Genomic DNA, 17,911 nt, shown 5'->3' with positions numbered 1-17,911 from the left:
GTATTGCCTTCTACAATGAGCAAGAGATGGTCTAATGGTAGCGTCCTCTGAATATTCATGTCAGAGCTAAATTACTGTACAGTGACCCAACGCGTTCCTGTTCTTTGTGGTCAAAATCTGTTTATTAGGTCCTTCATACTGATCTTAGTTTCATTCTGTCTCCTTACTACATAAAACCCATCATTTGCTGGGAGATGAATCACTGACCTTGCACTGGTTCAAACCTCCTTTAGACCCTCTCTGTGACGATGGTAAAATGCTGCATCTATTGCCGAGTGTCCTAAATCACAGTCTTTCYAACTAAATCCGCACTTCACAGCAGGTGTAGATGATGGCACCCCCTGGATCCTAATTAGTCCTGGTACTGCCTGGATCGTCACTCCTCCTGGGAATGCAATGCTTCTTSCAGTCTAAATGATGGGGTTTTGCCTCTCATAGCACTAGTGTGCGACCTTATGGCTTGGGATCATCACGAACCTGGAAAGTTCAGAGCTCAGACTCATTCCTGCATCCACTAGAGCAGAGCTCAGAATYATTCCTGCATCCACCAGATTATCTGTAGTTTATGTTTAATACACATTCTTTACCAGACTATACACATAAAAAAACACCCCAGTATTTTAGCAATAGATGCCACTTGTATCTGCTGCATGCCACACTGCTGAATCTCAAGTTTACACACACAACAAAAAAGGACTCCCGAGGGAGTTAAGATGATTAAGAGGTCAGAAATGAATAGAAAATAAAGATACTAAACACAAAATATTAGACATAATGTTTGCTTTGCATCCTAAACATCCTTACCGCAGTGTCATTGGTGGTAATGTAAACCAACACATCTGAATTGTTTCTGCTGTTAATGTATCGGTAACAGTTCCACACACAGCTTATCAAGTAACCCTGCAAATAGAAGAGATTTATTATGATGTGTACAAGATAAACCAGACAGRTTTTTCTGCCACAGCTTTGTATACATTATTGAAGCTGGACTGTTRAAAGACCTTGTTGGACAGTTAGAATAAAAGGAAAGCACAATACTGCACGTTCTGTACAAAACCTTCCCTCCTTCCCTCCCCAAAAAAACAGTTATTAGGGAAAAAGAGTACACATGATTATTAAATAATTCCTTTTGCTGAGAAATACCGGCTTCTTAGTTTCTATTTCTTGCCTTTAATGAAAGGCTCTACCACAAGGATAGCATTGCACAATGCATGCAAGTTGTGTGCTCACCCAAATCTCTCATGATGTCAAGCAACTAAGAGCAGACAGAGCAATGCAGGGTGCACAGCAGAGTACCCTGCTCTTCAGAGCTCCTTTTAGGAACCACTGTAGCTAAGCAGATGCAGTGCAGATACAAATAAAGATACAAGTCTGATAGAAGCACAGGACAGTGATTTTGCTGGTTTACAGTTGGCTGTAAGGGTGTGTAGGGATTCACTAAGCAATCTGATGATACCCTACTTCTTACTGTGCAGGAGGCTATAGAGAATGGGTTGGAATAAATGCCACTCAGGTTAGGCAGATACTATAATCTAAAGCTATCTGAGCAAAATTTACTATTCCAGAAATGTAATATGACTGCATATACAGTAATATATATACAATATATATAAATATATAGTAATATATTCAATTTAGCATAGACTCAATGTTGAAATGAACAAAAACAAGCACCAATTTCTTTCCTCCTGGATACAGCCGAAGTAACATCTGTGTGTATAAAGTCTGTTTTGCTCAAATAAGCATGTCATGTGCTGGCTTTCTTTTTAACTCCTCTACAAATACAGAGAAATGTAATTTCAATCAGAGGTCTCATTACTGTGCGTAGGATACTGCATATCAATAGGGGGACAATTTTACAATATAAAACAAGGTATAAGTCTCACCATGACAAACAGAAGGTGCAGAATGTCTCAGGAAAGAAGGTAAAAGGTAAATGGAAACCAATTTTGAGAAAAGTAGAAGAGAATCTCAGTAAAAACATGAGCAAGGTGGGGCCTGAAGAACCACCAAGCAAGTGCCGAGAACCTCCGCCTTTCCTGGTAAGTGCAGGCTGGCCAGTGACTGTAATTAAGAAGCTGATGATCCCATATATCATGTGCATTGTTTTGCTACTCTGTTTCACTTAATCTGGCATTAATTCAATGTATTCCATATGACTGGAATGCTCTGGTGTCTGACTATTCATGCCTGACCAGAGAAAATTGCATAATGCTTTTATAGAAATCTGAAATTACTTCTGACCTTCCAGTCATTATTACAAATACTAATTTTGTTTTTCACAGTGCACAAAAGTTGTTATTGCAGCAGCAATCTTACTACAGGACCATAAACTTCACTGTTTTTGTTCTTGGAGCTCACTTGGCTCAAGACAGGATTGCTGCCTGGCAACGAACTAGTAGCCTCCACTTGTACAAACTGATTAAGCGAAATGTTCATATCCATCATCTCCTCTGCCAGCAGGAGGGATTCCAGCCCGGCCTGCAGAGATGAGCAAAGACGCTGGAAGGCAGACGGGAGGCAGGAACACATGGGGAGGAGCAGGAGTCAGATCCTCAGCTTGCCAGGGACAAGGCTGGTGTCCTGGAAGGAGCAACTGGGTCACCGGTGCTTTCTGCTTCTCCACCAAGAGAACTGACAGAGACAGAAATGTGCTTTGATAGTGCCCAACTTACCCTTTTAATAAGTGTGTAGTAGTTCCTTCATAGTCATAGCGTGTGCAAATTAAACTGCCAGCGCTGATTGGATCTRCATGTGTATCTCAGAATGAGTCATGTTTTCGTGACTCACTTGCACTGATGACCTTCCAAAAGCCTCTTATCCTCTTTAGCTGCCCTGTGTTTCCGCCCTTTCCAAAGCTGTCGCATAGAAGCTGTGTTTTTCAGGATACCACATGACTCACTGATTGCTTCCTTGCAGATCAGGAAGCTGTTTTCCACTGGGGATCAAGGGGCTGGAATCTATTGAGTTTGCTTCCTCTTCTTTATGGGGTCTTACAGGTCTGGGTAACTGTGTCAATGACTTTGAAAATGCTTTTACCAMCCAATGGAGAGGACAAAAGACTTCYGGAGTGAACTGAGGGCTAAGGGAAAGTTAGGCTGTCTCTACGTCTCAAATTTACAGYTATGAAAGCCTGCCATAGACTACTGAAACAATTGGTGTAAAGGCATATAAATGAGAAATTGAATCTTTTGTAGAATCAAATACCATTGCTGGAAATAATATATAATAGTAGGTAGTTCAACAGCTTTCCGTGCTCAGATACTGTGCACTGAGAAGGCCATAGGAGCTAGGGGTCAACAGAGCACTGAAATACAGCAGACTTCTGTGGAGACACCGAACCCATCTTTATCAGAAACCTTTGTCTATTGAGGCTACCAATTTGCAAATCATTTTCTGTATTTCTTGTGTTAAAATACAATCTTAAAGATGGTCAGTTTAAGATGATCTAAGCTTCTGGGACAGGATAGCATGAGCTGTAGTTTTTCACTCTATTTTATGGGGTAAATAAAACACGCTTAATGCCACAACATACATCTGCAGCTGTTGCATCTCTGAGCTGGARCTCGGCTCAGCCCTGCTGCCTGAAACCAAGGGCAGTTTCTCAGTGGGTGAGGTCCATTTTAGCACTTGGATTAATGAGTTCATCAGTTAGCACTTGGCAAGCAATTGGCTCCGGGACACTGACCCACATATATCTGAGAATGGAGGCGCCCACAGCATGTCACTGTCCAAGTGCTTTGGACGTGGGTTCCTGGCCTGCTACTCACGACTCATGGAAATCCATTTTGCTCAAGATGTACTGACAACCCTGTAACTTTTCCTTTAAACTTGTTCCTATTCACTGATTCACTGTTTTATAGTGATGCTGCTGCATCACTAAATGGAATTGCTCATTTACTTACCAATTTTTTCCTTAAAGACTTGGATGATACTGTTTTAAAATGTGCGGCTGGACAGCACAACGTAATGGTTTCTCTTTGGAGATCAATGTTCACATTTGGAATAGGCCCTCTGTAAAAATGCATCAAATGACCTCAGTCTTACCCCTAGTGGTATTCACAACTACCACAGCAGAGGCTGCAGACTCACTCATTTTGGGGTGGCAGCTCGTATTTGAGAAGAGCACAGTGAAGTAGTGACCACGGGTGCATGAGAAGAGCTTAGTGTGGAAACCGGGTCTACTTCTACCAGCTTTCAAGCTTCCATTTAAAAGCAGTAAATAACTTGAGCCTCTAAGGAACTGAAACCCACAAAATTTCACAACTCTGCCTCTCACAATAGTTACTTCACATGCACTTGCAAGCATGCATAACAATACTAATGTACTGCACATGTCCTGCTCATCAGACATGTGCCTGACCAGCTGCTGACCAACATGTCTGTGAAAATTAGACATTCTTCTGTCCTTCTGTTTCTTGCAACACAGCACAGAATAACCTCGGATGATCTGAGTGGCAGCAGCCCTCTGGGCAGTTCCCTAGTTAGCAAGCTGAGCACGGGGCACATGCCATGGATCTGACAGAAGGTGCTCGGAGTCTGCTCTGTCTGCACCGAGTACCATTTTAGGTTCCATTTGTTGTGAATTTTATGTCTATTTACAAAGCTCGTCTGGTCTTTATTACTGATAAAAATGAGCTAGAGATTGCTATACAAACTGAAATTCAACATGGAGGTTTCAGAAGGGTGCTAATGAGAGACCAGTTAGCCATTCTTATTTCTCTTTTCCATATTGCAGGAGAAGAAACAACACAGATTTATGAAATTACTGTACTGATGAAATCTGCAATTAAATCTGCCTTGTCAGGACAATAGAAATGCTGCACTGATTAAAAAAGAATTAATATCAAAGCAAATCAGCTGCCCTGCAAGTTTTTAAATAGCACCCTATATCGGCTAAGGCATCATCTCCTGTCTCTTAATCTCACACATTTGGGATATGTGACTTCAAACTAGTCATCCACGCTTTAGAGAGGCTCCCTGCTGTCAGCCTTTTGCCAAGAGGGTGGCAACATGTCCTGGCTTGCTGCTGGCTGCTCCTGGGGGCAGAGCTTGCCCATGGAGCCCTATGTTGCCTGCCACGATTGCTGCTCCACGTGCCAGGGCAGTGTGGCCCAGGCCAGGGCTGGCCCTGCCAGCATGATCCCACMATGGTAAGAGAGTAAATCTCTTTTGAGGTGAGCACTGAACTTCATTCTGCGTCACCCCTTCTTTGCTGAGGACGCCAGGACACAAGAGTGGTCACGTACTCGTGCTCGAYAGGTTGTACATGTGGCCAATATGCACATTAGAGACCACTGCGCTCTTCGTCGTGCTGGAGATCAGCTTGCTTTCCAGAASTGGAACACGTTTGGGCTGCCTCACTTAGTAAACAGTTCTTCCAGAAAAAGAAAGAAGGAAAACGTACAGAGAGGCCATATTCCCATATTCTGCTGCTGGAGGTGCTCAGGGCAGCTYGGGGAGGAGTTAAATTATAGCTGTTTTTGTGCTCACCTGAGTCTAGTTTGTGCCCTGGRGGGTTTTCCCTGGATTGGGAGGGGACATTCAAGCCTCTCTCTCTCTTGGTGTCTGGAGATGGCCAGAGGAAGCCCTGGCCCTGCTCCCCAAACCAGCAGCAGACAAGGGTGCGACTCAAAAGGCACTATGTTGGTTACATACTGTCCAAAGTTACTTTTTCACATATATAAATACATTTAAGCTGCTGGATGTCATCCCCTAGCCAGATAGGAAACACCTATGTTTCATGGTATGTAACTCTGGTTCAGTCTCTAAGTAATATAACATATTTTGGTCTACTTGGTTTTCAGAAAGATTCTACTCAGATGAAGTACCTGAAATATCCATTAGCTACTCGGGAACCAAGTGAGTAAATACGACTAAAAAGACAAGTGCTTCCACAGGGTTAGGTGCCTTTAATCCTTACTATCTCCTCCCACAAGCCCTTTTTACACTGCCATGGTSGCAAAGCACAAAGCCACCCTCTAATACATCCATATCTCAATTTCTGCTCATGGTGCTTTCCAGGAGTGCATGTAGCCACTCCAGAAATAAAGTGACACAACACCAAATATTTTTGATGAATTATGTGATTCTGCTTCTATTTCCCAGCAGCTGAATACAGCTTTTCCTAATGTAGCTTTTCCTAGGTTACAGTGTTTTGGTTCCTCTCTGTATTTCTGGTCAAAATCCAGATGGAGCTCAAGCATATTTTTATGTGCAGTACCTTTCCACTTTCAGCATATAAACTTGGAGCTATCTGTTATATCTATCAGTGATAAAATGTGATGCATCTAATAGTGCCCAGCTTTCTTTTCATGTAGCAGATTCCATAAATCTGCATAGCAGCTCTTCTGGAAACTCAAGAAATTAAATTTAAAATGCCAGTGCTAACTGGAGGTTAGTGGCTGTTTCTGTGTGAGTCATGCTTTTTTGTGACTCATTTGCACAATAATATGTTGCTAGAATGAGCATTAAGAAAAGCAAGAGTCTATAACAACACTGGCAGTAAGGAGCTCCCATGAATACATGAATGAGATCTCAATTAATACTTCAATCAACTAACCACTCCTCTTCTTGGAAATGGCAGTATGAACATGTGCTAGCAACTTTAAAATAGAATTAATTCCTTTGCACTATCGATTTCTTAGGCTTTCTTTGTTTCTGTCATAAGCATTTTTGCCATTTCACTTTTAGTTGCATTTCCTTATAAGCTTGGGAAAACCTTGTCATATTTATCCAGTGAAATACCAAGCTTATTTGGGATAAACAGGAGGTAATCTTTGAGCATGAGATTTTTAAAGAAACTGTCAGCTGTGTCATCTGACAGGTTTATATATTTATTACATTTATATGTATTTCTTAAAGATCCAAACAAAATCARTTGCATTATTGTGCATATACATTTCATGCAAAGCCAGGAGGCTAAATGATATTTCTGAGCCACAAAAAAAAAAAAAGAATATCACTTTCAATGCCATCCTAAAATGCCCTATCTTTTGTTTTCCATTTTGAAGCAGTTTCAATAATTTAATCTACCTTATAGCCACAATAACTTTCCCCTTTCATGTTGTCAAGTCAGTTGTTTGTAAGCAACATCCCAACTGGCATCCTGMCACTTCTGGACTTCTCTAACCTCAAGCATAATTGCTCTGCAGAGAAAGGGCAAGGATTATTATTAAACAAAGATGGACACAAATAACACAAGACTGGTGGCACCGCGTGACAGCAAAGGTAGATGAACTGCGCTACCCTGTCTCTGACAGTCACAACGGTAAGAAACTTGCAGAAAAGCACAAACAAATTAGGATGCTTTCCAAAGCCATAGATGATGTTCTTTTCTTTTTTTCAGTCTAATTTTGTCCTAAGTTTCTTTTGGACTTCTGGACTGCACGGCAAGTGGGATTGACCTGGTGTGGGGGTTCACTTGATATTGTTCCTGCTATTGCTAACATTTGCTTTACTTGTTTGACTGCAACTGAGCACTAACTCATTATTTTCACAGGTCTATCTATTATAACTACAAGATCTCTTTTTTGAGTGGTCACACTTTGTTCAGAGTCCACRGAGATGTGTGTTAAACATGGACTGTATTCCGCCTATGTCATTACTTATAATTTATCACCACAGAGATTCATCTGCCACTGTATCACTCGGTCACTCAGGGCCATGATAGCCTTCTGCAATGTTTTATGGGCTGTTTCTTTTCTCTATTTCAAGTGAAATTGCGAAGAACATTGTCATTTTATCTTCATCCCTTTTCCCAGATCTTTTCTGAATACAAATACCTTGTGTGTGTGTATATATATATATATATATACACACACAATATACACACAGGTCTCACTGCTGCCAAGACTGATAATTATAATTTACTCCTACCCTCTATTTCCTAGCTACAGTCTAGAAAAGGACTTTCTCTCTTATTCCTACAGTCTTTTTTTTAAAAGACTTTGATGAAAGACTCTGCAAAAAGCCTTTTAAAAAAACAAGACAAGATTCTCCCTTCTCCCTTATGCACAGGATCACCCACTTCAAAAACCTGTGCGGCACCAGCTCCCAATACAAGAAGCCATGTTGACCTTTCCATTATGGCACATATGTTCATGTGTTTGTCTGTGCGTGTCCACAGGGAAACTTCTTTCCTGTGAGGGTGACAGAGCCCTGGCACAGGCTGCGCAGGGAGGCTGTGGAGTCTCCTTCTCTGGAGGYCTCCAAACCCRCCTGGATGCCRCCCTGTGCCYCGTGCTCTGGGTGTCCCTGCTGGAGCAGAGGGTTGGACTRGATGATCTCTAGAGGTYCCTTCCAACCTCAACCATCCTGTGATTCTGTGAGACTTTAAAAAATATATATATTCTTTTTTATAGTGTCTATCACTTCGCTTTGTAAAGCTGTCAGACTTCTTGTCTGTAGTTGTCTATAGGTGTCTACAGGTGTCTTCTGCAGCCAGATCTCTCAGCAGGAGACATTTCACCCTTGACCACAAGTAAATGTTTTTCTCAAGTAAATTTTATACACAGTAAAGCACTTACCTTAAAAGCCAAAATGATGCTTATGAAAAGAAGTATAATCACAACCAGACAGGTTGGGTTCACAGACATGATCTCTTCCTTGTAGGGAAAATTGGTGGGCTGCAAAATCAATGAGAAGGAAAATACTGTAAATTAATTCCAGGAGTCATTTAAGAGTCATTCAGTTAATGCTGTCTGTAATTAATAGCTCACAAGACTTGTGATGTATTAAATCCAGAGACCTCAGCACCAACAACCAGTTCCTGAAAGCCTGGCTGCAGCGGTGAGTACAGGGCTGCAAAGTCTCAGCCTGCCCAATGCTCACTGGAGGGCTGAGAGATTTGGGGTTTTGCTTGTTGTTTGTTGTGAGTTTTGTTCTTTTTTTCTTTTGTGCACATTTGTTTTGCACCTCAGGTCCTTCTGTTCTCTCATACATGAAATGGAAATGACAAAATTCTTCTTCCTTCTTAGAACAGGCTCCAGTGATTAGAGTTTTGAAGCATATCAGGATCACTGGCTGAAAAACAGCCTCTAACTATGTTTTCCTATATTCTTTTTGGCTCGAAGGGAATTATGCCATAGCTGTTCCTCTGAAGTGAGTGTTCCAGACTGTTGTGAAATATTGCAATGCACAACTTCTTTTTTCACACAGAATACATTATAGCCCATACACCATAAAAGATACCCTCCCTGCAACACTTCTTTGTCACGGGCATTGAGTACTGGCACAGGCTGCCCTGGGAGGTTGTGGAGTCTCCTTCTCTGGAGGTCTCCAAACCCRCCTGGATGCCGCCCTGTGCCCCGTGCTCTGGGTGTCCCTGCTGGAGCAGGGGGTTGGACTGGATGATCTCTAGAGGTCCCTTCCAACCTCAACCATGCTGTGATTCTATAATTAGCCACTTCTACACACAACCTCTTTGTCTTTACAAGTTAATCTAATTAATTAAGCAGGTCTGCTCTGCCTCCTCCTCTGGACAATTAAACATAGCTGCATGCTCAGCTATGACAGTGTCAATYCAGAGAAACTCCTGAATACCACTTACACCCGAGCTCTGCAGAGCGCATCGGGAAATTCTCTTCCATGACAGCTGTTAGTGAGAATTGTTCCTTAGCGCTTCCGTGAGCTGTTACGAGAGGTTAACATCAACAGCTGCTCTAACCATTGGAAGCTAAGTGTTACATAAGCACATTTTCCGCTTCTTGACAGCAATGCTTCTGTTCTTGCACTGAGTTTCATGGCTGGAGTTCTTATCCCTTTATCTTCTTTGTCAAGATACAGTTTTGTTGGCATCTAGTTTGTTAAAATGCATTGTGTTACTTTTTTTTTTCACATAAAAAGGCTACTGCTAAACAGAGTGGATGCAGTCACCCAGAGATGAAGAAAGGAAGGGCATATGTCGATAAAAGAGGCACTGGAAAATAAGCACAGATATTATATGTGGAAAGTTTAAGATTTCATGCCTCAGCTGACCCTGCTGCTCACAGAYAGTCATGATAAAACTGCTAAAATAGAATTCTACTTAGTGCTACCCGATTGTTAAAAAGACAAACTAGCTCATGAATGGAATAAAAATTCCCAGTGGGGCTTTGGTCCCGTTTCACTCTGGGTTTGGGAATCCAAGGGAAGCTGTCACCAGCTGCAGATGGGACAACTGACTTGCTGCTGCTCTGCACRGAGCCTCATGGCCCATTCCCAGACCCAGCTCAACAGGGATGTACTTGGAGGCAAGACAAGGGTGGGAAATGGCCAGTGCTGCTCCTGCAACCCTGAAGAGCAGCAGTGTCTGCTGGGCCAAGGCTACGGCCTGTCCCAACCATCAGTGGGGCACGTCCCACGCTGTGGAGCAGTTTGAAGCATCTGCTCTGACCGGCCCCTTCTCAACAGGACAAGTTTGATACCGCTCTGTCCTCCATTTCAGCTGAAAGCAGGTACCAAAAGTGGGTCCGTTCATTCTCTGAACACATCCACCACCCTCTGCCGGGGCTGGCATCACCTGGGTATGAAGGCAGGTGTATGCGGTGGGAAGGGACAAATTGCACTCCCTGCTGCCGTGCTGGAGGTTGGTCCCCATGATGAAATCAGGAGGTGAAATCCTGCTGGGGAAAAGGCCCCGGGCAAAGGGCTCAGGTGAGCACATGGTGAGGGCACCAGCGCTGCAGCTCCCTGACAAGCGTTGGGCAACATTTCCTGAAGCTGAGGGAGCAGCAGCCCAGTGGGGTGGCAAAATCAAGCCTATGGACAGGCATTCACCTGGGTGACTTTGCAGCGGGACATTATGCAGTTTTATCTTTTTAATAAAGCGGGAGTTGTAGCAGTGTGGGACCAGCATGCTGAAGTCATCATCAGTGTGCCATTCATCATAGTGCCATGAATGTTGTGTGCAGCCCTGAGAGTGCTACAGACATAATACTTCCATCCCCAAAATATTGCTGCTCACACATAGCAAAGCCGTAGTGTTCACTTTAAAAGAATCTAAAATTTGCATGGGAAGAATATTTCTGGTACACTGTACAAATCCTCAACAAAAATAATTTCTTCAGGCCTCTAGCCCCGTCCTATTCTCTCAATCTGTTTGCATAACCTTTTATATTTTCCTTCTGTTTAGAACACAAATGTGTACTTTAGAACACAGCAAGAAATCTCATTCACCAGTTATACTACTTTGAATATTAATATCTTATAGAATGTAAASAAAACAGTGTTTTTAGAATTTTTTAAGCCATTGTATGAATTCAATCATATTCCTACTTTGGAATTATGAAATGGCATTAAAAAAATATCAGAAAGGGTATTCCCTACTTAAGATATAGTTCATAATAATAATATCTTTGTTTAGTCTCTCTTACATTCTATAGACATTTCCCCTAGAATTTTAAAGCAAAATTGATACAACCTTAACTGCTGGACAGCAGTACTCCAGTTAGTTGCATAGTAAAGCTATGTAATATACTTCAAAATTTTCTTTAAATAAACTGCAGTAGTTCAGTACTTTAATAAAAAATGAGTTTGCATAAATCAGTTGCAGACCACTCCGCTCCGTACCTCTGGTTGAATTCCTTATGTATGCTGTATCAGATGATAGAAGATTGAATGTTTAATTTTAAGGTTTTAGAAAGTACGTATATCAAAGATTTAGTGAGGATAAAGAATTGTGATTTAGGTCAAACTACTTTAGGCCCCTACTTCTCCAGAAGCAAAGCTACTTTTGTTTTAAATATGCAGTATTTACTGTAAGGAAGGAGTTTATTGCCCCTTACAGTGACAGTCACAACTTTACAAAGTTTTACAACATACAATATTTCAAATGCTGGATTTGTAACAGCTACTTTACATGACTCTTCATGTTGAGATGTTCTGGAAATTGAGGAGATTGTGACACACCTGTGCGCAACTGGGTATTAGAGGACAATGAAAAGTTTCCAAAGACATTTACAGCTCTGAAAGCAGCAAGTCAGCATAGACTGACATTACAAAATAGCCTGTGGACGTTATGTTCCGTATTTCAGAACTGCACCAATTTTAGCTAGGGCTCAGCTTACACTATTGATAGGCACTTTATTTATTGCCCTGCTGAGCGTACGTGGAGCTTTCTGCAGAGGCTTCCAACTCACCACCCACGGACTTACAYCTGGGCACTGAAGTGAACAGATAAAATAACTCCTGATACTAGCATGGATAAGAGAAAAGGTTAAAATAGGGGCTTGACCTTAGAGTGCCAATGGCATTGTAAGAAAATAAGKACTGAAGTTTTTCTAACGTTCTTCACTGACAGCCAATAATACTCCATCACCACATGCATACATTCTTCCAGCTATTCTGTGATGAATTTGCAAAAAGGATGGGGATTTTTCATTTCCTTTATGGAGCCTGGGGTGCCCCCTAAAATATCACTCCCCAAATTCACAGCAATTTTAGATGAAAGAGCATTGTAAGAATGCAAGAAAGAACTCAACTCGGCCCTGTCCTTTCTGCCTGYCTTGGCAGGCCTCTGCAAAGGGGATGTGGGCAAGATGCCTGTAGCAATAGGCCAAGTGCCTGCTTCCAACTTGCATGACTATGGTCTCTCCTCTAGGAACAAGGGTATTAATTGCAGTCTTGTTCTAAGCATAGGTCTTAAGACTACAAAGAAATATAGCACAAACATTATTAAAAGAGAAACAAATCGCTGGTACAAAGCTTGTTCACCAATATTGGGGTTCTAGCACTGTATTGCTGRCATTGCCATGAACTGGAAAGGCTTGTTTTTTGTTTCATCTTATCCTGTATTTAAATATCTGATGCTGACAGATGTGATCTTCCCCTGTTGATTTTGCTCTTGCCCTCTCAACAGAGTGTATTTGCACTGACCAAATGTAAGGCCCCTTCACTGACTGATGTGGACCTCAGGAAGAAGTGAGCGAACAGATTCCTGATGAACTATTTGGGCTTGGGACCGCAGCTAGGACAGAAGAGGGGAAAACAGCTTCAAAGAAAGTTATTTAAGATAATTAAGACTGTAGTACATCRACTGAAATCAACTACAAATTTTACAAAATTCACCGTGGCTCTGTGCAGTTTTTGCCAGTCCCTCATCTCCACTGTGACCACTGAAATGAAAACAGGTTCTTGTTTCGAACTGAGCTTGACTTGGATTAACTTTTAGGTACTCATTCTCATTATGTTTCTSCTCTAACTTAAAGAGCCTCTGAATACTTAGTTACTCTGCATATAAAAACTGTAATGACATCACTTGTCACTCACCTTTCTTGGTAAGCTAAGCAAGAAAAGTTGATTGTCCCTCATCATGCAACGTTGCATCTCATTTTCACAGTTTGGGGAGGAACTTTTTTGCATATTCTCTGACTTTTCAACATTGTTCGTAACACCCAAACACCAGAAGTATTTGCAACTGATAACACCAATTCAGAAGGAAAATATCCTATTACTATTCACTGTACCTACTTATTTATGTCCAGAAAACGCAAGAGCAGCTTTTGCAAATAGAAAATAAAAAGAACTGGAGACCCCTATTCCACCACTCCATAGATTGTCTTCAGAGTCACTTTGCCTCAGGTACAGTTGCCATACAAGAAGATCATGAAGTCTGTGGGATTTCATTACCAGTYCAGAAGAGATTTACATCAGTAAGACAGAAGTCTGTGCAACCAAGCATTTCAATGCCAAGAGTACAAACTAACTGGACCTGCTCATTTAAAAATCAAGTATTCAGAGTAAATACTGTTTAAATGTTCCTTGACTGTCAGTGAATGGAAAGTACTTCTACACCCCATGCAATATAAACATGCTATATTGCTTATTTCCAAATCCAGAACAGAAACATAGTGATGACTCTTTCCTTTTTTGAATCAATAATTTCTTTGTCTCTGCTTTGCTTCTCCTTGGGTATTCTTTTTTTCTAATAGCCTTTTCTCCTTTCCAGCTACAGATTTTTCTCTGAGGTATTTAGATTTGTTAATTATTTTTTAACTTCTTGTAGTTTTAATAAAAGTTTCATTAAATTCAGCTAGCTGGAAACAAAGCATCTCAACAGCATGGAAACAAAGCATCTCAACAGCATCTCAACCTCATTCTTAAAACGAGGTTAGGAAATATCCACCTTTCTGCAAGTCAAATGGTAGGACCCACCTCTGTGCCTAGGCATACCAGAGAAAAACGTTTTATGGAGGCATGTGGACAGCAGACAGTGGCCACACTGGATGGGAAGGAGAAACATATCGTTCTTGGAGTTGTTGCTGGAGTTAGGTTGAGGTAGCAACCATGGCTAAAAAGTATTCTTCTACACAATTTGAAACATCTTGCATGGTATTTTCCTCTTATTTCTGTTGTGGAAGGATTCTGAATTACAGGATTGACACTGCTGTTTTCAAAGCTTTTCGAGAGAATCATCTCTTCTCTCCCTCCTTTGTGCAAGTCCCAGCTGTGGCACCACACAATGTGTTTTCTGCASAGCAGCAGTGACTTTTCTGCGTGCAGCTCCCAGCCTGTTCCTGTCCTCAGGCTCCTGCTTTTCCCCTCACATTCTTGCACAGTGACCAAGACAGAGTTAAACCTGGTTAGAACTAATGCTCTGAGAAGGGAGGAGAGTTAGGTCCACAGCACCAGTTCATCATGCAAGCCTGAAGATGCCTGTGCTGCCCCAAGCAAGGGGCTGCCACTGGGTCAGAAACAGGGACCACAGGCAAAGGACAAGCAGGAGGGCTCCGTCTGGTGCCAGTGCACTTAAAGCACTCATCAAGCCATGACCTTGATTTGCTGTTTTCCACTCATATCTCTGGGTATCTGTTGAATTATTCCTCTCTCCYCTTCCACTGTGAACGTATGAGGGTGTGAAATAAAGCAAAGGATATCACCAGCCCCTGACACACTCAGCTCCTGAAGGCSTGACACATTGCCACTTCCCACAGATCCTGAGTGACTGCTTATCTGCCTGCTGCTTCTCATTACCTGCTGTTTATACTTCCCTGGTTCTCTATCCCCATAACAAAAAGTTATAGCCAAACTAATCTGAATTAAAGTACTCAGGGCAGATTTTCAGTGAGCTGCAGGAATAGCTGCTCCCAGAACTCTGTAACTCCATCTGAATCCCAAGCTAAAGTCCTGTGATGAGAGGGAGGTCAATACATTTTTGTCCTTACTGTATGTAGCTGCAGCCATATCATGTAAACTCACATGATTGTGGCTGTGGTTCCTTGGCCAAAGTAGATGATAGCAAGAAGGGAGCCTGTAGCTGTCCCTAACAAAGAATCTGACAATATTTTCTGGCAAAACTAAACCTATCTTGAATCAAACTCCTGCCTATTGAAATCTGTGCTAAATTCACCACATTTATTCAAAGGAGAAACAAACTAACCTTGAAATAGTATCAAAATAATTGATCTACTAATTGATCCACTCTATATATCAACATTGTAACTGAATCCAAGGGCAATCACTTACTGATCTGTGTCTTGAAATATAATTCTCATTTTAATTAAAATGGGGCTTCCAGCTTTCACAACATTGCCAAACTTCAGAACTCTGCTCAAATATTGTAAAAGTTAGTAATTCAACCACAAAGGGAGGTTGAATATAGACCATCAGCTCTATCTGAGGGGAAACTTCAAGGACTGCATAGGAAGTCCACAGTAAACCACTGGCTGGAAATGGAGGACAAACTGCATTTCCTCAGTTTTCCCTACAACCCCAAGGTCTGTGAACATCAGTTGATTTACCAGCTGGCGGAGGTAGTCCTGAATAGTGCTGGGATAGACGAGTACACTGATGGCAACCAATGTGTTGAGAGCAAAGTCGAAGATCTGGTAACAGAAGAAAGGAATGATCCAAGCAGCATGTTGCTGAAACGGAAATAAAATAAAAACTCATCAGCCACAAGTTAAAAATGAGATATTTCTTTCTTCACTGAAATATAAAAAATCTTAAAAATAGTTCAGAGAATGTAGTATTATATTTCATGAAACCATAACAGAAAATGACTCTTTAAATGAGCTAAAAGTAACATGACATTCAGCCAAAAGAGTTGGACAGACCACCATGGATTCCAAAATTATACTATGGCTGGTCTAAGTCCCGCAGCTCATTTAACTGTAGACATGTAGAAACCACATAACATTGCCCTTACTTTCTTGGATATAGCCTTTTCTTTTTATCTTTTTTTTTTTCTTCTATAATTAATGGAATTGATATCTGTACAAACTCCAGGCTTRGGAGCTCGCTCAGATTTGAAATTGTCGGCAACAAACTTAATTGGTCAGTCTTCCKCCCTAATGCAAGGGGCCATGAAATATCACAGATATAAACCATGAGTTCTATTTCGTCGTCTTTTTTTTTTCTGCTTTCAACTAAACAACAACTAAAGAAACTGTTGGGAAGTAGTTTTCTTAATTTAGTTTCTACAGAGTTTTAAAAATCACTGATTCATGCCTTTATTGACTATAATGAATTACCTTATATGCTCCATATGTAGCCATTGCACAGATCAGAATCATAAGGAGAGAAATTGCCGTAGCTATGCACATATCTGGAAGAGAAATACATAAAATGATTGCAGATTAATACAGAGCTCAGTTCTGTTATTTTGCCATCTGCCTAGCGCATCTTGAGGAGCAAGATGGTCAAGTGAAGTGGAGATGAGGGCAAGTAGGTCACTCATCCTACACTGCATGAAATCTCTGGCTCCTGAGGGAAACCTCCCGAACAAAATGAGAAAAAAAGAGCAACAGTTGATGAACACAGCACACTGAACAAGCATCTGTAACCTCTACCAGGTCGGGGAGATGCTGTGAATATTTTCATTTTTCTGAGATTTTCAATAGTCAGGACAAGGCTTGACTAGAAGGCTCTTCTTCCTTGTGATGATGACCTCCACATAGTACTAATGTGTAGTGAAAGGTAACCAACACTGACATATCTGAGGTTGTCAAGCCCACAAAAAGCTCATCAGGAACCAGTGGGCTAGCTACTACCCATGACCTTAGGAGCATTTATACCCTGCCCAAAACTCTATCTGCTGTGACACAGCACCCAGTATGAGCAGAGCTCACGTGGGTCAGCAGGAACCACTGTCACATTTTCAACGACCATTGTGGAATCTGGAAAACATACACAGGTTAAAAGTGATGTCCATATTGACCTAAATACCTAAGTTCARATTAATCTCAGCAAGACCAGGATCTTCTCATTACTGCCACTCTTACTCCATGACTAACCCAAAGGATGCCACGCTAAAATGGGTYATAAAACAAACAAAAAAAGAAAAAACACCATAGAGTGTTTTTGCACTATGGCTCATGTATCTCTAAAATCTTTTTTTAAAAAAAGGAATTTCTAAAATGGAAATTGGAGAAGGCATCTTAGAGTAGGAATCCCRGAAACTTTAATTTCACCTGAGAATATTCCAGAGTTGTACTGCTGGAATTACTGTCTGGAAAGGCAGCGTAGCATTAGAAGCAAAATACTCTTGCAGCAATTACAGAAGCCCTACTTTTTCCTYCTGTGGGCACTGAGCTTTCAGTTAACTTCTCATTGCATTTTAGGTGTTCCTAAGCCATGAACTGCTGGAAGGGGATTCTGGAGGAAAGAATAACATTTGACCTTTTCCCGTAGACCTTGGTCCATGCCATTACTGRCTGTAGTGAGAATGTAGTCAGAAATAAGACTGTGTTTGTGAGCCTGAATTATTCACAACAAAACACTGTATCTACTTTTCGGAGGGTAACAGAGCATACAAAAATAAAAGAGGATGCAATATATAGGGACATCATCTGTAGCATTCCCAGCTGGCCTGTGAGACACCTGCTGCTTAACAGCTCTGTTACCAGCTGCTTTTAAATGCCTTTCCTGAGGAAGCATCAGGTAGAACTGGGTCACGCTGAAGTATAAGACAGAGTTCACTACTCATCACTRC

At 41.5% G+C, this 17,911-nt stretch overlaps 1 protein-coding gene across 1 annotated transcript in view; it reads right to left on the bottom strand.

Annotated features, from left to right (window-relative positions):
• LAPTM4B (lysosomal protein transmembrane 4 beta) overlaps positions 1–17,911 on the bottom strand; it is a 59,286-nt gene that overhangs the window by 20,430 nt on the left and 20,945 nt on the right. Inside the window, exons 3-6 of the mRNA XM_026050050.1 lie at positions 16,452–16,525; positions 15,720–15,842; positions 8,529–8,627; positions 805–900 (exon numbers count right to left, since the gene is read on the bottom strand). Of these exons, the coding sequence (XP_025905835.1) occupies positions 805–900; positions 8,529–8,627; positions 15,720–15,842; positions 16,452–16,525 (392 nt within the window). The remainder of the gene's footprint in view (positions 1–804; positions 901–8,528; positions 8,628–15,719; positions 15,843–16,451; positions 16,526–17,911) is intronic.

The sequence above is a fragment of the Nothoprocta perdicaria genome, unplaced genomic scaffold (assembly GCF_003342845.1).
Source record: "Nothoprocta perdicaria isolate Ctin4 unplaced genomic scaffold, notPer1 scaffold_64, whole genome shotgun sequence".
Lineage (NCBI taxonomy): Eukaryota > Metazoa > Chordata > Aves > Tinamiformes > Tinamidae > Nothoprocta > Nothoprocta perdicaria.
The sequence above is the reverse complement of the archived record's forward strand: the minus strand, read 5'-3'. Positions and strand labels throughout refer to the sequence as shown.